General features: G+C 31.8%; 2 protein-coding genes across 3 annotated transcripts in view; both read left to right on the forward strand.

Annotated features, from left to right (window-relative positions):
• The first annotated feature begins 637 nt into the window (after positions 1-637).
• Positions 638-4,249, forward strand: LOC116412708 (uncharacterized). Its single transcript, XM_052898533.1, has 4 exons — positions 638-846; positions 1,722-1,895; positions 2,808-2,879; positions 3,926-4,249. Exons 1-4 carry the CDS (start codon positions 777-779, stop codon positions 4,225-4,227), a joined length of 618 nt encoding a protein of 205 aa, XP_052754493.1. The 5' UTR covers positions 638-776; the 3' UTR covers positions 4,228-4,249.
• Positions 4,250-19,240: 14,991 nt separating this feature from the next.
• LOC113523163 (C3 and PZP-like alpha-2-macroglobulin domain-containing protein 8) overlaps positions 19,241-22,254 on the forward strand; it is a 267,491-nt gene continuing 264,477 nt past the window's right edge. For both annotated transcript variants that reach the window (XM_052898520.1, XM_052898521.1), the window contains exon 1: positions 19,241-19,443. The gene's annotated coding sequence lies outside the window, so the exon portion shown is untranslated. The remainder of the gene's footprint in view (positions 19,444-22,254) is intronic.

Raw genomic sequence — 22,254 nt, forward strand, 5'->3', positions numbered from 1 at the left:
TTAATAATAATCAGAAGGAGACTTTGTGAAAAGTCGTTTTACTTGGGTACCTCTGTCTTATTCGTGTTTCAACCGTGAAGCAGTTGTGTTTGTATGGCTGTGTTTCGGTTTGAAGGGTGGAATATGGCGTGAATTTACTGGGTACAGAGGAATAAAACCTGAGTCCTCATGAATGGCAACGCATGAGCGAAACAGTATACTCTGTTATGTGCATGGTACTGCTCATGTACCTATAGGCGACGGTTATCACTTTCCATCAGGTCGTCCATTAGCTTGTTTGCCATTCTAAGTTGTATAAAAAAAAATTAAGTTTTTAAATAATTAAAACTATCACAAAGAAAAACGATTTCAATTGTGGCATAATCAATGATTTTGATTTAAAAATAAACTACTGTACCGATTTTAATAAAATTTCTATGGGAAAAATGTTTAAGGATATTCTGTCAGAAAAAAAATTTTTGCAACTGACGGAGTTAAGAGGTATTAAACATTAAAAAAAACATACAAACGAATTTCGAACTTCTTTCTTTTTAATGCCGGTTAAAAAAGGATATTAAAGAAGGTAAAATGATTAAATTTAAAACTAGTTACTGATAGAGAATCTTTATCGGAAATAGTCATATTCAGTAATTGTTAATATACGTGTAAGATAAACACAAAGTAACATTTCAATTACTATGACTGTAACTGTGACGAAAAACAAATTAAAAAACTCATTTATTGAACAGCATTCCCAATGAATAGTCTTGTATGAAATTAGTAACGTTCACACCATAATGGCCTTAGTGAAAGTACATTTTGTAGCGTATTATTGCTTATTGTTTGGCTTTGCTGTAGTAAATGGAGGTAAGTGAAGAAAATAATAGTTTTCAATCTACCAGACAGTAATATTATATTTTAAAGAATATTATATTAGTTATATTGTAAAATTTGATTTATTTTCAACCGACTTTAAAAAAGGAGTAGGTTCTAAATTTGATTGTATTTTTTGTTCGTTATCTCAGAATATTTATAAACCGATTTAAAAAAAAGACTTTTTTTATCTGAAAGGATATAATTTCAAATTAGTTCCATAAAATGTCTATTAAAACTATTTTAGTAGTTTATTTTTTAAATTAAAATATATTTACTTATATTTTTATTGGTTTGATATATTTGATAGACATAAAAACATTAACTTCAAATGCGGCAGAACATTAGTTTTGTTATTTTTTCGTATAAAGAAAAAAACTGTATTTTAGATTAATACTTTTTATTCCAGTTCATTCAAACAAAGCTACGGGACAAAGCTACTAGAGTACTCAACATTATGATTTCCCTATAAAAAATGTTAGCTCTATTGATGTAGTTAGCTCCGTATTGAAGTAACTTTGTTAACAAGATTTTTAATTAATAGAATTTGTTAGTTCGTATTAATTTTTAATGCGTTGTTATGACTTGGCTTTTATGGCTTAATACGAATCAATATAGCGGTCATAATGAATTCATCAGGAATTAACCATGATAGTTTCCAGGGAGAAATAGGACGACCTGGTTGGGTATATATATCTCAGTCTCCATTACTAACAAAATGTACACACAGTTAAAGTAGCACATAGCAGTGGTTATCTAATAATTATGTATGTAGTTAACCTACACCATATAATAGAATGTTATTCTATTTAGGCTTTAGGTTGTTTCTACTTTCATTATGCTTTTTTATTTATTTAATTTGCTTTCAGTCCCAGACATAACTTTAGACTATTATTTCGGTGATGCACTGAAAATGTTGCGTCCGCAAGAATCGTGTGGGAATATTGTTAACCAGTACTTATGCTATGTCCAGTGCGGTGGGCATAATGCGTGTGCTTTTGGAAAATGCTTCTGTGTTAGTCCACTGTTGGGAAACTATCACGGTATTATGATTTATTAACCGATACGATAACATAACCTTCAAGAAAAGAGCATATTCCTTTTTAAAAGGCCGGCAGCACACCTGCAATGCCGTAGGTGTTGTGGGTGACCATTGGCGGCGGTAGTCACTTACCATCAGGTGAGCCGCATGCTCGTTTGCCCCCTGTGTTGTAAAAAAAAAAAATTACAGTATTATATCATTATTATCATTTCAACCATTATCCTTCCACTGTTGAACAAAGCCCTCACCCATAGATTGATGACCCATAAGGAATGGTCTCGAGCTACCTGTATCCACTGACTCACTGCATTTGACGTTGTCTCTCCATCTAATTATAGGTCGACTTACACTGCGTTTGCCCGTACGGGGTCGCCACTCAAGAACCTTCATTCCCCATTGGCTGTCGGTTCATCGATTATTATATACAATAAAAAATTGGAATTACGAAATTAACGCATAATATGATTCATTTGTGAATTTTTTAATCTATTCAAACATTAAATTTTGAACAATTTTTTTAATGTACATACATTAAAAAAATTGTTCGACAAACAATATGTACGTTACATTTGCCCAGATTGAGAACCGACTACCATGATTTATTTTCATATTAATTTGAACAAAACAGAATTTATATTTTTTCACAAAAAGTGTGTAATATTTAATAGCAAAACGATGTTACAAAGGAAGCGGAAATTTCTTAATTCAGATTTTACTAATTCATAACTTTTTTTCAATTTGCAAAGTTTGCGATATATAAAAGTAAAGATATAAAAAAAACAACTAAATTTATTTTCCATTGAATTATTACTTTTATTATAATTATTATTTATAATTATGGAATAGGTACAAGACAAAGAATCAGACTACAGATTTTATAATTATTTTAAATTACATTAATAATGAATTACAGGTGAAAATTACCACAGATACGAAATCGACAAGGATGCTAACTCCGATTTCGATGAGTACACGGAAACGACCAGTAAGCTTTATAACCAATACAATTAATTATTTCATTAATACTAAACTTGGTACAAAAATTATAATTTGTACTAATGTTAGCATTCGTTTAATTCGCATCATGATTTCTTTTTCAACCGACTCCAAAAAGAAGGAGAATTACAGTTGAGTTGTATTTTTTTATGCTTAGTTATAAACCATTGTTTTTTATCGGAAATGGTATACTTACAGGTTGGTCTCATAGAAGTTTTATAGAAAATCAGTTCAGTGGTTTAGTTTTTAAATCAAACTGAATTTAACACAATTTATGTCTTTTTTTTGTGAGATTCAATCTTTAATTATAAAATATTGAATAGTTAGATTGATAGTTCCACTTGTTTTGCATTGGTATGCACTGACAAAGTACCAGTAAGGAGTGATAGGTAAATAATGAGGTTATTTTTTAATGGATGAAAATGAAATAGTGACCCTGCGGGGGGAAAGGGATTGTTAGTAATGGAGACTGAGAATCCCATTGCTAGCATTATACCCAACTAGGTCTACCTCCTCCCGGTTCTCCCTGGAAACTATCATGATTAATTCGAGATGAATTCATCATGATGGGCTAACTGGCCTGTTTTCATCCTCATCTCCCTTCACTGGTGCTCCGCCAGCGTATCCTGTTAGCGCAGGCGGGGTTACCGTCCCATTTTCATCCAATAAAAAAAATAGTGACCCTGCACTATCACACACTGGAGGCACCAATGAGAAGGGTGAGGATGAAGTAGGTAAGTTGGCTCATTGTGATGAATTCAAAATAAGATGAGGTTAGGTCAGACGGTGTCGTGACGAATCTAACAAGAAGTAGGGGCGATCTGGCTATCAATATTATATCTTATATTACTAGAAGCGGGATTGCTAGTCACCATTAATAATAATTCTCTCCCCACCCTTTGAGATAAGCTTAATAATTATAACTTTTATCGACATGGTAAGATAGCGATCTAATAATTTCCTCTTATAGAGAAATACTTATGCACAGTGGGATATTATGGGATATTAATAGAAATTTTTTTACTACAAAAATAGCTAAGGCCGAACTCTTCAATGAATTAAAGAGAATGGATAGCGCCCAGTATGCACCGCGGTCGACTTTACGACACCATATAGCGCACTTCTGTCCGAACTTGGATTATGCAAGGGCATGTATTAGAACTTGTATGAAAGCCGGAAAACCGGCGTTTTGCGGCAAAGACCACGTGTGCTACTGTGGACACAAAAGTGGCAAACCGAGAGATGCAACGAAAGTAGATGTCAGTGATACATACAAAGAATTTCGTGATATGTACGAAAAATATTTTGGAACTAAAAAAGGTAATGCTAATGATTAAACATTAAATGATGTTACCTCTTTTCTGTATTTTCATTTTGTTTTTTTTTGTATATGTATTTTTTTTAAGTGTTTATCAATATCTGATGTTATTTGTGTGCTGTAAGTGACACAAATAAATTATATATTTATCTATATAACGTATGTTTATATATATTAGTAATAAAATCTATATATATAAACATACATAATAGTAACAAAATGTAATACTGTGTGCGCATTTATTTTATATCTAATTTTTCAATCATATCAACCATTAATTGTCTACTGTTGGACATAGGCCTCTCAATAGGGGGGGATTTTGCCAGTGGTCCCCACACTTGGCAGGCATGTTGCTAGCCATAGTTAGGCTTTGGAGATGTTTTAAGAGAGTCCCTGTCGTTCATCCCTCAACCGTTTAAATTCCTTAATCTCCTCTTATGACACCTATGCGAAGGGGAATTTATTTCTCAGGATGAATTTCTAGTATAACATCTTGGTCATCAAGTGTGGCATCGCTTAGGATTACCATAAATCTCACATTGTGGTTTATGGAATTTTAGTACTTGAGATATTACATGAGATGTCAGATAGTTTGCTAATCAAAATTATGTAAAGAATGAGCAAAAAATCATTCGATTATTTTTAAAACTTATGTTAATTTCTTGAACTTCTGGATGAAGTCGAATCAATTGTCGGAAACGACAAACATAGTAAGTTAATAAAATTCTCGTTACACACACACACACACACACACACACACACACACACACACAAATACACAACATACATACATACACACACATCCATCTTTACAGTGCAAGGCATACTTAGTTTTAGACATGTTCAGTGCGATATGCGTGTTCATGATCAGAAAGGTTAGGTTTTGTGAAAGATACAAAAATGATATTGTTTTAAAAAAAAACCTCACATTCACCAACAGATATTGGTAAAACCTACTTAAGATGTACTGGTAAAACTTAAGATTTATTAATATACGGTCTTTTACAGTAACATGTATATACGATATTTGTGTCACTTTTTAAACTGATTTCAATAATACTTTTTATAGTTTAAAACTCTTTTCGACATTTAATCGTGGAATAAAATCTTTCATGATTGCTTTCCGTTTCACAAAATAATAATACTGAAATAGCTCTAATTAAAATGCTCCAGGGTCCAAAATAAACTCGTAACCCCAGCGAGAATGAATTCAAATTGTTCCACAGCCAACACTGTCTCAATATGGATACGCGGAAAGGGGCGCTAGACTGATCGTGGCTTGTCTGTTCTTCTCTGATTTATATGCCGCAAACAGATCCACAACCCAGCTGAATTTTAATTAGGTACAACCCTTATGGAAAATTTCATGACAGATTTAGAGATTATTCTGGAAGAGAACACAATAATACTACTGTTATTAAGTCTATTGTTTGTACCATGTTTTCATTTGTCGACAAAGTTATTTATAAACAAATAAAAAATATAACATAATAAGTAGGTGCATTAATTTACGTGTCATTTAATGGAATTAGTATTCGATTTAAAAAAAAAATATAGGTGCATGGAGATAAATCTATCATTTGTTTGTTTGTGCCTTTTCTGATTGAAAAATGACTTAAAATTTTTTAGTTTAATTAGTCTTCGTTTTATTATAAACTGTACCGTATTCGTAAGTAAATCCATGTACAGATTAACTTCACTTCTTACTTCTCCATATTTATAATGTGATGGGTGTAAAAGAGGGAATTTTTATAAGTGATGTATACTAAAATAATATCAGTCTACCTTCACTTTGTATTTTACAATTTTTCCTAAATTTCTTAGTTGAATGCAACTAGACCTCAATTTTGGGGTTAGGTAACTAGAATACTATATATATATATATATATATATATATATATATATATATATATATATATATATATATATATTCGTCAGTATTCTACGATTATGACGACATTTCCGATTTAAATAACATGAACGTGTTTCATAGTTTGCAAATGGGTTCGAAACTTCGGAATTACATGTTAAGATAGATCAAAACATAAGCCGACTTATTTCTATTATGGGAACAGAGCTGCACTTAGAAATGGTATGTTACGTATTGCTATATATATTATCGATGATAATACGAGTATCAGTTTTGTCTAATAAAAATAGTCGACTTCCAGTGTTCATATTTCTATGTACCAAAATAATGTAAAGGGGAATATTTATTGGTGATGAATTGGTAAATTATTTTGTTCGGTACATTGCCTTTTCACATACACATTGTAATTTTATGCTTCTGCACGTTTGATTATTGTATTTTTATCTAATGTAGGATTTTCGAAAATAGGTAATAAAATTTGTAACAGAAATGCGACGGTTTTGATTATAAAAACTTATTACTAAATATATATACCTTTCAAATTAATGTGATTCACAATATATAATCCATACCACGCCCTATCATATCAGCTGTTAATCGTTCACTGCTGTACTTAGGCCATTCTCTATATTTTTTATACTGGAGTTTTGCCAGTTGTTGCCATGCTTGGTGGGCGGGTTGGCAACCGCAGTTAGGCATTGGATATGTTTTAAAAGGGATGCTGTTGCCCATCCTTCGACCAATGTTCCCTTAGTTGCTTTTATGACAAGGGAAAGGAAGGTGTGACCCATTCTATGTCGGGACCACACGATAGCGGGACCATTCATATTTCATATATTATATATGATGCAATGAAAACGTGAATACATTTACGATAAATTGCATATTGGTATGGATAAATTTCGAAAGTAATTTTAAGACGCACTGAAAATAAATATTCCGCTTTGGCAGTTTTTTGATAAATATATGCAGGTAATTTATCAAAAAAGTGTAAGGTTGCTTTTCAGGCGGATACGAATAATTTGACGATATGTTTAGCTAACGACTTTGCCTAAATAAATGGCGATCTTGCAAATTCTACGGGTTTCATCCGTGCGTAATTTCCGTGTTTACCGATCATATGGGTAAGTATTATATTTAAAATAAACTTAGTATAACATGACGTAATGTAAATTGGATACTCTTTTTCGCGCTTAGCCTCTCATTTGGGCCGTTGTGAGTAGACTTTGTGGTAAACTTTAACTTAGTATATATCATCATCATCTTCCTACCCTTATCTCAATTATTATTTGGGGTCGGCGTAATATGGTTTTATCCATATTACAAAAAGATTTGATTTTTAGTTTTACGATCGGCCGCCTGCCTGGCGTCAACCCTCTTTGGGAATGCATTTGTTGGTGGTTTCCGCCACCTGCGATATGGAGGAAAGGATTGAGGAAAGAAAAGGAAGGGAACATTGGAAATGTGTAAAGGAAATTGATAAATAGAAGAATAAGGGACTTATGTGGGAAAGGAAAGGGGGGAGGGACACTGCAGTTGCGGAAGGACTGGGACACTGCAGCGACTCGGGTCGCATACTCGTATGCCCTTATTCTAGAATCGGACAGATTTCTAGAGAAGAACCTACTTACTACCCTACTTTAACTTTAATCTATTTAAAAAGGATTATTTATTTACTTTTCTATATATATTTTTTATGTTACCAGTACCTATGATTTTACTAGTGGTCAAGACATGGTTGAATATGTTGATGAATGATGTGGAGGGAGAATTATTAACATCAATATCAGTCGTGGGAAAACTATTTATTATGATTTTAAAAACTATTCTTATACCAGTAAACCTATTTTGATAATATTTCTATGGGACCAATCTGAAACTATATACTTTCAGATAAAAGTATAATTTTACAAATTGGGTTACAAATAACGGAGTTATAAGGTAACATATATAAAAAATTATAGACGAGTTAAGAATTTTCTCCTTTTTTAAAGACAGTTGAAAAAATGTTCAAGATTGACTACTACTAATATTATCAGCAGAAGTTTTACGATTTTCCATATTAGTTATCAATCGCCAATTATCAATCGACTAACCAGAGATATTGATTTCTGTAAAATAACATCTAGTTTAGTAAAACATGTAAAGAATCATTAGCAGTAACTCACGTTTTCATTATTTCTTTATTTTAGAATAATGATTTGGTGATGGCAAATAAGCTGATGGTCTACCTGATGGAATGTGGTAACCGTCGTCTATAAACATGTGTAGTACTATGGACACAACAGAGTATACTGTTTCGCCTATGATAACACCCATGCGTTGCCATTCCTGAGGACTCAGGTGTTATTCCTTTGTACTTTGTAAATTCACTGCCATATCCCACCCTTCAAATTGAAACACAGCCATGCAAACACAACTGTTTCACAGTAGAAACACGAATGAAACAAAGGTGCCCAAGACGCTGAATAAATTTTATTAAAATCTATTGAGCGGTATAAATGTGACAGAGTAGTGATAATAAGTACAAACATGCAAACATTTTTTGAAGAACTTTAATATTTTTCCTATTAAGATAATTATAAAAATTATATACAGCATCGCTTCCAACTTGGGGTTCATGGACTCCTAGGGTTCTTCTAAGTCAATTCAGGGTGCCGCGTAATAGCGTTTTTCTTTCTTTTTTATATAGCTACATATAAGATAGACTAGGTTGATATCAGTGAATAAGTTTTCTTTTTCTTAAAATCTTTTTTGTATATTTTGAAAGCCGTGGTTCAAGTTTGACCTTGAAAATTGTTGAGAAAGACCTTGAAAATTGTTATTATATTAGAGAATAAAATTTAACATGGTTTTAGTAATGATTTCTTCATTAATAATTAATGGCGACAGGCATATAAGTAATACTTAATGATAGCATATTATTATATCATTAGTAAAGTTCATAATATGTGAAATTTTTTTTCAGTTATCATGTTTTAATTCGATTCGATTGTTAAGAGTAGTGCGAAGTAATTAGAAATATCGATTTAAAACAATTACTTTATATTGAAACTTATTTTTGAAAAAAAAATATAATAGAAACAGAGATAGAGGTTTTATTAGATTTAATTTTCTTTTCTGTAAAATGATAAATTTTCACTTACACGAAGTTAGAACTTCAAAGATCATATAAGCATTGCATCACATTATCAAATAATTTAAAAGGGATAAAGTGACTGTTAATAAATTAGTGTACTTGTTCAGAGATGTTTCCTTCCACGAACACTCAGGTTATGGAATGAGCTCCTTGTTGAGGTTTGTCCAAGAAACTACAACATGGGGTTCTCCAAAAAAGGGATAAAGAGGTTTCTTCAGGGTTGGCAATGCGCGTGTAATGTCTGTGGTATTGCAGGCGTTATTAGACTACGATAACCGCTTACTATAAGGAAGACCGTATGCTTATTTGCCACTTCAGTGATATAAAACTCTAACTCCTGAAACACAGGTTTTTTCATACCTACCTCGGGAGTTAGGGACTTCAAATTATATTGTAACAAAGAGTGAAATAAAGATTATTTATTATTATTATTATAAAAAAAAGTGTGTGCAGAAGTGTATGCAAATATTACGGTGATGGTTATTTAGTTATCTTCAGATTTCATTTTTAATGCGCTTGGAACGTATCTATTGTTTATTATTGTTCATGCAGACAGAGTCGCATTAAAATACTAGTGGTTTACTTGGCCTACTTACGCATATTCATATAGATAACAGACATAACCCACTCCTTAATCTAATTAATTCCCATATACAAATTCTACGGAGCTACTGAACTCAACAAATCTCGTTTAATCACAACCCTAGCGACTTAAATAGGTTCAAGCCTACTACAAACCTCATAGTTAGACCTACAGAACCTCACACCCTTCATATTAGCATTAACATTGTGTTCACGCAACCGGAGCATCCCATTGTTCTGGAGATGTTTGTGCCAAAATAGATTTACGTATGCTATAACACTTCACACATTAGTCATAAGGTTCATTTTGCAATAGTATTACAGATAAATTGGCACATGCGAGACGAAAGCAAGTTGATTTGATTATACATTCCGTTTCCATTTTGCTATCTATTGTTCTTTTAGTACGTAGTATAGTACGTACTTATATCGCGCGGCTTAGTGAATGCTGATGTGGATTTTAGGTATTAATTAATAGTTTCGGTTCCAGAATCTGGGACATTAAAGATGATGAGAAGATTATGGATATTTGCAGACGAAAATTTAATTAATTTTGGATTATAATATGTATGACACATTTTATGGAAAGTAAAAAATATTATTTGCTTATTTTTACGCAACTTAGAATGGCAAACAAGCTGGCAGGCCACCTGATGGAAAGTGGTAACCGTCACCTATAGACTATAGACTGGATAATTTAAAATTTTGTTCGCAGAGTCATGGGGCTCCGAGGACATGAGCTTTTTCAAAGAACTATCATAGTAGCTAGTAGAAACATTTGGCGATCAAAAGGCTAGTCTATATTTTAGTTAACGCATCTTTTATTCAGTGTAGCATGTAGCCTGCCTTTTAGGTCTCTATCAGTCGGAAAAATATATATAAGAAAAGAATTATTTACCTTACATGACAAATATATTTTAATGTTTTATTCTAATATTTAATTATACTAGTTATTGTATTTGCTGCGTAGTACATATTATTAGGTTTATTATTAATATATGACAAAGGTATCATCTATATTTTGGAATCCAGATTGTTCTCCGCGAAAAAAAAAACAGTAACTTAAGTTTCACCATTCCCTCACTGATACAGGTTAAGTAAATTATAACTAACAAAGTGGACCTTATATTGTCTGAATAATTTATTATTATTATTTACGTTTTCAATAAAATTTACATCTCCCTTCTTAAGGAGAGGAGTTGGCAAACTAATCCCCGGCAGAAGTACAGTCGGCCGGGATTCAGGGCCTCACAGAGAGAGAAACTGGCGTACAATGCTGCCAGTATCTAAGAGCACCGCTTTCTGCATCTTTCCCGGGAGTGAGCCGCCTTGGAATCCCAAGTGTCTGAGACGTTGTGTCAGACTGGTGTTGAATAAGACTGTTCACCAACAGAACGATTGGAATGTTTTCGGTGGACGTCACTCCCCACATTTCGGTCACCTCGTGAGCCAAATCGAGATATTTTCTCTTTTTATTTTTTATTATTATTATTAAGTTGTCGCCACACCGATCAATAACGAAATATTTTATTAGACTAAATGTATATCAATTTAGAAAGCACAATTGTTTGTCTATATGCAGATTTTGTCCTGTTACAAGCAGTTTGCTCCAAAAAGTGGTAGCTACAGTTGTTACAAAATTAATATGGAATCAAAATGGTAACAATGTCGGTACAAAATCAATTAATCAAATCGATTTTAAATTTAATCAAGTGATTAAATAAAAAAAAAACTGTTTCATTGAGAAAGTCCTTATTTTTATCCAACTTGAAAAAAGGAAGGTTCTAAATTCCATTGTATTTTTTTGTTTGTTACCTCAAAACTCTGTCATCTATATATCAATTTAGAAATTTTTTTTTTGATCTAAAAGGATATTCTTATAAGGGCCAATGTGCCCTATAGAAAATTTTATTTTTGTTGGTAGTTTAGTTTTTAAATAAAAACAAATGGGTTTGTTTGAAATAACTTTTTTCATGGAACACAATTTAATTATGAAGTAGTTAATAACGTGAATTTGAATATTATTTATAAATTTCTCATAACTAAAATGTTACACAGGGATCTAAGTTTTGATTTTAGGGGCTTACTATAGTGTTGTGCTGGAAAAACTAAATGCTATGCACATCATTTACGCAATGTGAACTCAATGTTTTTATAAATAAGGTTGAAATCTGATAAATAAATTAAATAATAATGACCTTTTAGTACTCGAAGGGTGAATAAAGCCCTTAAAATCCGAGCAAACTTTATAAACTAGTAGATAATAATATGCGTGAAGTTATAACTATTACATTGCGATTTAGGTAAGGACGTATCACGCCTCAGTCAATATTTGTATAATTTATACATTAAATCGTTAATTTTATACTCTTGGATTATTTTGCTACACTGAAAAATATCGATAATTAGTTATTAAAATTTTAGTAACTACGTACTGAAAGTTTGGCTACTGGGTAACTATTAAATTCTTTCGGTCATGGAACTTAAACAAATTATTTTTTTTGTGTCAGCCGTTAACTGTCCACTGCTGAATATAAGCCTCTCCCATAACTGGGAGGGGGGGTTGTCAGTAGTTGCTACGCTTGGCAGGCGGGTTGGCAACCGCAGTTAGGCTTTGGTGAAGTTTTAAGAGGAACGCTGTTGCCTATCGCTCGGCCATTAAGTTCCCTTCGTGGCCTATTACGACACACAGGCGAAAGGAAAGGGTGGCGCATTCTATGCCGGGACCACACGCGGCGGATTATTGTTTTTTGAAAAATATTGGTAATTAGTTACTAAAAGTTCAGCTACTGTAGTGACTACTAAACTGTCCAGGTCATGAAATCTTAACAAATCAGTTTTTGTTTACGTCTAAAGATAAACCGATTAAACTATTAAAACTAAACTTTAGGTGCAAATTACTGAGAATCAGTAAAACGTATTAGTAAAAGGGATCTAAATCTTTTAGCTTAGTGATATTTTTTATTGTAGTATTTTGTATTGTTGTAATTTCTGAAATTTAATATATTACTACTGGTTTAACTTACGTGTAATTTGGTCGGGATAGTTCAACTAGTTTTGGGACTATCCGAGACCCTTAGTTTTGAGCTACTATGCGAGCCCGAGTCTGACTGCACGCTTTGGCAAGTTGAACGTGAGCTGTAGGTATTCGCGGTACCGTCACAGACAAGAAACATGGCGTTTGCAGATTTTCAGGTATGAACGGTTGTGCTTCGTATTCTTCCTCTTTGTTTTTAATTTTCTTCATCGGTAGTAACTACATTAAAATATGTACTTATAAAAATGTTAACAATATAATTTCTGATATTCATTTTCAAATATACAAGTAAGAAAACGTAAAATGCAATTCAAGTACGTCAATCCACAAACCCTAAGACAAGTACATTAATGTTCGTAACAACTGACCCACCCACCTAAACATGGACTTAGGGCTCTGTCAACGTGTTATTCTTTCAGATCTGTCAGTTTGTATGGACGTGAAAAGATGTCTAATATGTTTCAGCTTGAATATAGTCTTTGTAAATTAATACCTATATTTGTAGAGGATAATTGAAGGGTCTCAATTGTGTAGGTCGTTTGTTCATAGATTATATGTTGGAAATATAATGCTGGCTATTACATGCGACATAATTTTATATTAAGAAGTTTGTCATTTATTTCTTATAAAATGGACACCAATACTTATTCAGTTATCTATGAATTTATCCTTCGCACTATTAAAACACTGTAATTATATCAAGATTGAATTAAATATATAAATTTTCAAGATGAGTTATCACTACAGTGAGAGTATAGATATTAAAAATTCCTAAAAGGAGATATACAAAGCAATAAATGATTGAATTGAATTGAATTGAAAAAAAAATATTTTGGTTCACGTTGGTAATGTCATACTGATTGAGTTAGAAATAATATATTATTATATTTAGCTGCGTACTTTCTGTTTAAATTTAAAATATTATTAATAGTTTTTGCTCATAGCTTAGTATAATATTAGTGGTTTTTGAGCCAATAAAATAGAACACTTCTAGTTTCTACTCTTACTTCTTCAAAATAAATTGACACATAGTGCAGCACTGAAAAAGTGAAATGGGCTTGAAGTAATTTGAGTATTATTTTAGACTTGTGGGTAATGGTTTAAAATTGTGTAGAATTATATAAGGAAAACTAAAAATAGAATCAATTTGAAAAGCTGTTTAAATTATTTTATTATTTTCGTTGCTCATTTTGTGGTAAATGGAAAAACAGCGATATAAGTGGTCTTGTGTGCCGCGGCGCAATTTTGAGTTAATTCAATGAGTCCGCACAATATAAAACGCTTGAGTTACTGAGTTCACGCAAATAAAAATCATTGTGTTACCCGTTTTACTAGGAACCAAAACCAATAACTTTTAATCAAATTCATAAACAAGGGTCTTCCTTAGTTCGACTACATTTTTTGTTTAGGTTTCGTGATAATTAGAACGCCAATTCTAAACTTTCTTTCTGTAATTCTATTCTAGTCATGTCACATTTATTTTTAGCTATCTATTGACTCCGTGTACACTTTATATAAGAAGGTAGATAAGGTAGGCTTACAGTGTAAGGCAAATAGTAATTTGCACTTCAACCGACTTCCATCCGACCGCTATAATCCGTTGGGCAAACAAAATTATTTCTTGTGACAGAAAAAATCTCTACAAACGAAGGCCATAATAACTATTAAAACGGGGAATGGGGAGTCTCAGTCAAGAGGCCTAGTGGCCCCATAGCAATATACCACCACGCGGTTTTAATTGGAAATCATTGTGGTTAATTCCTGGTAAATTCTTCACGATGGTCCTACTAACTCTTACTTTGTGCTTGTACTTTTATCAAATCATCCAAAGGTTCTTAGCGATAAGACCGCCTACTGTTTACTTAGCTTAACATTTTCTTGTAATTGTTTATATTTATTATTATTATAAAAAGTTTAGTATTGTAATCTTATGGAGGAAACAATAAAGAGTATTTATCTATCTATCTACTTTTTAGTAAATAGCCCTGACACTGACATGAAATGATGTATATTAATTGACATGAAATTGTATTTGACATATTTTTTATATATATTAATTGTTAATACTGTTTATAATTTAGTTCAATCAATATTTATGTATTTTAAATTTTGCATATCTAATTGTGGCGAAATATGTGGCCTTATTATTGTTTTAACATCTGTATACTTACCATGTTTCTGGCAAATAAATATTTAGAAAAAATGTGTGGTGACAGATTTGCTAGACATTAAACCAATATTGTTATCAGGGGGAACACGTGGAAGTTGATCTGACAGAGATATCAACACCTGGCATCTTGTTATTTCACACGTATACGCCAACCGAATCGATTCTATCGATAGATTCGCCGCTTATGTGTGGGAGCTGCTCATGGGTTTAAATATTGGGATTTCAGAAAAATACAGTCACAGTAAATATCTTATATATATATGTAAAGTTGTATATAAGTTTAAGTTTAAATCAATATAATATGGGATATAATGTTGAAGGGGTGACAATACTGATATGACAAAATATAATATCACTAATTCTACTCCGCGGTTTCGTCCACATCCATTAGTAAATATATAAATTATTCTATGTGCTATGTAAAAATATAGCCTACCTGTGTACCAAATTAAAATTAAATTCAAGTAATCTTTATTTAAATAGACTTGTTTACAAGCACTTTTATATCGTCATTTTTTATGAATATGTTAGATATTTATTTTAAATTATATTAATTTTCTGAAACATCTTGTGTTAAAATATGTACCTACATTTATTAACAAAAATCAGACTAACTACTTTAAATATAATAAAACGTTAAAATTGTTATTATACCAAATTTGGTAATAAATTATTCTTGTAATGTACATAGAACACTAATTTATATTTTAATTAATTTTATAATTATTTATTGTAATGATACTTGAATAAAAAGTAATGAAATTGTAAGAACACGTGGTCTCGTTGACTTGTTCACTCGAATTCGGCCCTGTAGATATAAAAGTTTTGATTGTTATTTAGAGAGATTGTTATTTGGGTGAGGAGACACTTCTTGTCCAACCGTTGAACAGAGCGGAGCTCCCTGCCGTATCAAGAGTGAACAAGTATAGTAAACCACGTGGTCATTATATAAAATATATTATATTATTGTTGATAGAAGTCCTAAAGAAGCTATAGTTAAATAAGTGTCAATAGATTAACAGAAGTTGGGTATTTATGTTATATTATTTATTATATCCCATATACAAAGTAATATAAGTAAATATATGATTTAATAGTATGATATCTAAATTAAATGAACTATAAGTATTTGTGTTTCATTTCTATTTATCACTAAGAGGTTTACAACCTTTATATTGCTAAAGAATATATTATATACATTTAAAGTTAGTATTACTTAGTACCCTACATATCATATTATATAAGTATTTTAAATATTATAAATAATAATACAATTTTTGAGAGAAAATTAATATAATTTTAAATAAATATCTAACACGGCCATTCTGATATGTATTTCGCTCTCGAACTATATAATATATTACAGTACAATATCTATAAGACTTAATTTCCCTTATTTCTTAAGTTTAGAAACCTAACAAATGTAAGGTTCGAAACGTTGTTATCTGTTAGAAAAAGCCCGCAAGAAACTCAACAGTTACTCTTTTAATCTTGTGTTAACATTATGTATATTTATTTAAATGTACCGTGTCTAAAATTACACGGTCATTTAAAAGCTCATGCGTGGTCGACTAGCATCTTGCGTATTTGTCTATCAAGTAATCGATAAGTGTGAATAGGCTTTGTCCAATAGGTGATTTATAAATTTATTAAAAGGCAGATCAAAAATATCCTTTAATTAAATTAGAGAGTAACAAACAGTCATCTAATCATCCTTACAAAAGTTAATTTTAAACTTTCGCGTTTTTTACACATGTTTATTACACTATAGGAATTTAACGTCAGCAATAAAGAAGCGGGTCCTCTAGACAAGCGGCAAGCGAATTCGTCGATGGAATCGACATCACTAGCGGGTCCGTGAGATAGAACGTCGGATGTCTCATTCCAACTCATGGACTCACTTTCGATAACCATCCTTCTATGGATTCACATACCACTTATCTAGGGGGGCTGGTATTATATATACCTGAAAAAAAAAAGTAATTAAGTCCAGATCATCTTTTTTTTTTTTACGGCCCACCTGATGGTATATAGTTACCGTAGCCTATATAACTGAAAAAAAAATTAAAAAATTAAGTCCAGATCATTTTCATCACCATATCAGCTTTTAACTGTCCACTGCTGTACATAAGACTTTCCTTTCCCTTTTTGCCAGTTGTTGCCATGCTTGGCAGGCGGATTGGTAACCGCAGTTAGATTTTGATGTTTTTAAAGGGACGCTGCTGCCCATCCCTCGCTCTCCCTTAGTCACCTCTTATGACATCCACGGGAAAGGAAGTGATGGCCTATTCTATGCAGGGTAAGTCTCTTTAGTGCATTTAAAATACATTATTACAAGTTTTTGCATTTATAATATTAATACGATAAATGTAAAAGTTTTTAATGTAAATATGTTTGATGTAAATATCTCGTAAAAGTCGTTCGTGTTAGTTAAAAATATTGGCAGTTAACCTTCGAAAGTTTCTTTTTATCTCAGTCAATTAGTGTATCTCGGTCACGCGGTTGAAGTCGCGGGTAAAAACTAGTAACTGTATAATTTGTCACGGTAACTTTTGACAACTTTGCCTCCACTAGCGAAAACTTAGGACTAATTTGCTCTGAGAGCATTTTGTAGTCACCGACATACCTGTACTTTATGAGAGCTCTTGACAAAATGGCGTCTTATTTAATATCTTTTTTTTTAAGAAAATATATAAACGTAATTTTTGTTTATTTAGTTTTTCTAAGAAAATATACAAGTTCACTACTCCAGGTTATATATATATATATATATATATATATATATATATATATATATATATATATATATATATATATATATATATATATATATATACATATATAATCTGCAGTAGTCAAAGTAGTACTCGTATTAGAGTAGTTGAGGTATTTGTCTATTAAGCCCCTAGTTCCATATTATGTTGGTTTTTTTATACAGCTTAGAATGGCAAACAAGCTGACGGCTCACCTGATAGAAAGTGGTAACCGTCACCTATAGACATGAGCGGTACCATGGACATAACAGAGTTCCTGAGACATTCCTGAGGACTCAAGTGTTATTCCTCCGTTGGGTCAATTTAGGAAACGAAATTTTTATACTCGTAATTAGCTATTGTATGTTCTGGCCGTAAGGTATTTCATATATGTATCTCATATTAACATAGTATATTTTACTTTGACATTAAAGCTTATTACATGTAAGATCAAAGACAAAAATAAACCTAAAACATGGATTGAAGTAGATGTCGCTACTTACTTTATTTTAGTAATTTGTGAATCAAAAATGTCGAAAGTAATTATAATAACTTTAGGATATTATTGGTATAGTTATGGAGATATAAACCCCAATAATTGACTCAACATGCCTAAAAAGAAAAAGTTATGAAATAATAAACAAATTTAACAAGTACATATTTATTCCCTAATTCCATTAGCCCATAAGACAAGGCAACTTCATTAGTCTATCTGAAAATTTGGAATAAATAATGTAGTAGAATAGAGTAGCGTCAGCAGAGGCGACCAGCAAAATAAAACATAATTCATTTCAATAATTCACAGAAGAAACTTTGTCGTTACATGCTGTCCCTATCGGCTATATCCGTCTCCTTCTAACCTCCGGTGTTGACAGCATTATTACTGTCTCGCTCTAACACGTATACAATATTGCCAAAGCTAGTATGTTATCTCCTTTTTATTCATCTCCATTGACCTCGGATTGAATTATGCTCAATTATTTAAACAGATATACAAGCGAACGACAATATAAAATTTTTATACGTAAATATACTGGATAAAAAACTTACGATTTTTTTTTATTTTTTTTTATTAAGTCAAAGTCAAATTATTAATTTATTATTTTTATATCAGTGAAGGGCATTATTGTCTTTTTTTAAAGGCGTTTATTAACCTTTCTTTTTTTTTATAGTTTTAGGATTTCATTGCTAGTTTTCTTGTTCTTACAGTTTATTGTATTTTTTTTTCTTTTATTTGCCCTACCGTATCTTAAGTATAATAATAAGTGGTCACTTGTTGTAATTATGTATTTTTGAAAATGGTAAAGTTAAAGTTACCGTAAAAAAACCCAAAAAAAAAAACATTAATATTTTATTTGGAAAAATTTACAAAAAATAATCAAAATTCAAAGCAGAGCATAATCCCACACCGCGCAGCTTCAGTTCGATTGGCTACGAATCTCCCCTCGTAGCTCGTAGCAACGTGAGGCTGTCGTGCGGGAGATCCGCTACGGTGCGGACGTCTACATCGTAGCGCATCCGTTGCGGCCTTGACACGATTGTCAGCCCCGCCTGCGATTTCGGAATTCGAAATCCGCGGTTGCTCTGTACGAATTTGTGCGCGGATCAGTGAACTAATTGAATGTTACTGTGTGATTGTTTAGTGTAGTGCGGACATTGGTTGGTAGTACACGTGGGTAGTAAGGTAGGTAAAAAAATAACAATTTTTTTCAGGTTTATGTTTATATGTGTATATATATACATTTGTATATGTTTATATATAATTAAATATTTTTTTCTGACTACTGTATTCATTGCGTATATGAACAATTGTTAAACTTAATTGTTATTTACATAAAATATGAGTTGTAAATAAACAACAAATGTAATAAATAATATAGCTAAAGAAAACAATGTATTGGCTTTATGTGTACTCTCTATGTATTTAGACTATGTTAAGTGAACAATGTTTTATTTCAGAATTATAACAATATAATTAATTTCGTATAATTTACTACTCAGGCTCTGTACTACGAAACAAGAGAGTAACAAGGATATACACCTAATTCACTGTCTGCGTTGTAGCTTCTTGATGGAAGTTAATTAGATTTATTATCCTTTTTATATACTACTAACTCTCCGCCCTGGCTTCGCACTTGTATACTAATGAATAAAATGAAACCAAAATCTTCGCATTTGATATTTTTATTTATAGAGATAAAAATGCTTTACAATTTATAATTAACTTGACGATAAATATTATTATTATGATTGCCTATGAATAAGTAAACACAAAATAAATATGGAAGTATTTAGAAAGATTTTAAGAATTATAGGTCTACGAAAAACAAAAAAATTCCTTTTAATAACGTACTTATCTTAACCATAATCGATAAATAACCAGGGGTCTACTATGAAATGAAGTTCCGATTTTTCGTAGTCAATTTCGTGTTTTCATTCATGCCGAAATTGGCCAAGTAAATGAAGCTTAACATTTCGTTCATCATAGGATTTATTATAAAAATTCAACATTTTTAATATTTTTTAAACAGTATGCATTATGTAATTTTAACATAAAATTTTTGTTTTGTTTGACCGAGAAATTTCGAAAAACATTTCATGGTAGGCTCTCAGGTACCTATTATAAAAAGTCGTAATAACGTTAACGTTATTATAATATCGTTTTGTATCATATCAGACGTTAATTGTCCACTGCTGAACATAAACGTCATATAAGGGGGATTATTGTAGTATAAATTATAACAATTAAATATCAATATAATTTCTTATGTATCTAGTCTGAAACTATTAATTGAGAAATTTAAACAACAATTACGCTAGTAAAAGATTTTTATATGAGTCACTTAACTAGATATCACTGCATTAGAAATATGTATAGTACGAGTATAACTATTATAAAATACGTTTATAGTTTTGTTTTTGTCTGAATTTTAATATCATCATTTCAATTTTTTTTTATACAACTTCGAATGGCAAACAAGCTGACGGTCCACCTGATGGAAAGTGGTAACCGTCGCCTATAGACATGAGCAGTAACATGTACATAACAGAGTATACTGTTTCGTCCATAATACCCCATGCATTGCCATTCTTGAGGACTCAAGCGTTATTCCTCTGTACCCTGTTAATTTACGACATATCCCACCCTTCAAACCGATACACAGCCATACAAACAAAACTACTTTTCAGTTGAAACACGAATGGGACAGAGGTACTCAAGCAAACTACTTTTGTACAAAGTCTCCCTCTGGTAATTTTTTTTATTAACTCCTTTGTATAAATCTCTTTCAACTCTCTTTTTCTCTCTGATTTATTTTATTATCCCACAACTTTCATTACATCGTCGTTCCAAACATCCTCGAAATAGTAAGGTCGCTCTGTGAGGCCTGTGATGATCCCAGGAAGATCCTGTGCTTCTGGACGGAGCGTGGCTGGCTGTACTACGACTCATACGCACAAAGGCCCAAATGAGAGGCTTAGTGCGGAAAGCAGTACAATTTACATTTACCTATTGTCTAGCAGTGGACGGATAATGGCTGAAATGATGAAGATTTACTTATTATGCTCTACCACTTTTACTAAATTGTATTTTCACCATATTTATGGCCGTCTATTTATAGTTTTCACCAGGGTTTTTGCAATTCTACGGTTTCAACGGACTTACACGCATTGCAATACGATTCGTCTTTTGATCTAGAAGTATCGTCCATTCCTATTTTTTTTTATTTCATTTTTCTTTTAATTGGTATTTTAGCTATAGCCAGCTTTGACAGTATTTTTTGATCAAATCTAAGTTAACCTACCTTCGAAGTTTCAAGAATGCAACACTATCATCATCATCATCATCATCATCATATCAGCCTCTAACTGTTCATTGCTGACTGCACACGGGACTACTATAAATTTGCGTTATTTTACTGTATTTTTCACTGAACATTGTCGCCTGCTTCATTGTTATATGACTTTGGTATTAATTGTAAACATTTTATAATTCTAGCACGCTTTCACTCGGCATCTTCCAAGGATTATATCGAGATATTAAATAACTTTCCTCAAGGTAACAAATACAAAAAAAAAAAAAATATTCTTTTTTCTTATATTAGGACTTTTTATTATTATATTAGCCATTAACTGTCTACTGCTAGACATAGGTCTTCCTATAAGGGTAGTTTTGCCAATAGTTGCCACGCTTGACAGGCAGATTGGCAACCACAGTTAGGCTTTTATATTTTAAGAGGAACGCTGCTCATTAAAAACTCTTAGTCGCCTCTTATGACACCATGGGACAAAAAGAGGTAGTACATTCTATGTCTGGACCACAGGGCAATATAAACATATAAAATACTAACAACTTACCACACTATTAAATATATGAAAAAAAGAACAGCTAAGTTGCTAGTAATGTCCCAACAACAAATACTTTCTTTTATGCTATTTACAAATGATCTATTTATTTGTGAGGGCTCGAACCTTAATTATACTATAAAAATATTAC

Source organism: Galleria mellonella, unplaced genomic scaffold (assembly GCF_026898425.1).
Source record: "Galleria mellonella isolate WM207_F2 unplaced genomic scaffold, CSIRO_AGI_GalMel_v1 utg44, whole genome shotgun sequence".
Lineage (NCBI taxonomy): Eukaryota > Metazoa > Arthropoda > Insecta > Lepidoptera > Pyralidae > Galleria > Galleria mellonella.

Coding starts and splice junctions, on each gene's coding strand:
- LOC116412708 (XM_052898533.1), top strand. CDS start 777: ATGGCCTTAGTGAAAGTACATTTTGTAGCGTATTATTGCTTATTGTTT. Junction 1,896..2,807: donor ACTGTTGGGAAACTATCACG/GTATTATGATTT, acceptor AATGAATTACAG/GTGAAAATTACCACAGATAC. Junction 2,880..3,925: donor TGAGTACACGGAAACGACCA/GTAAGCTTTATA, acceptor CTACAAAAATAG/CTAAGGCCGAACTCTTCAAT.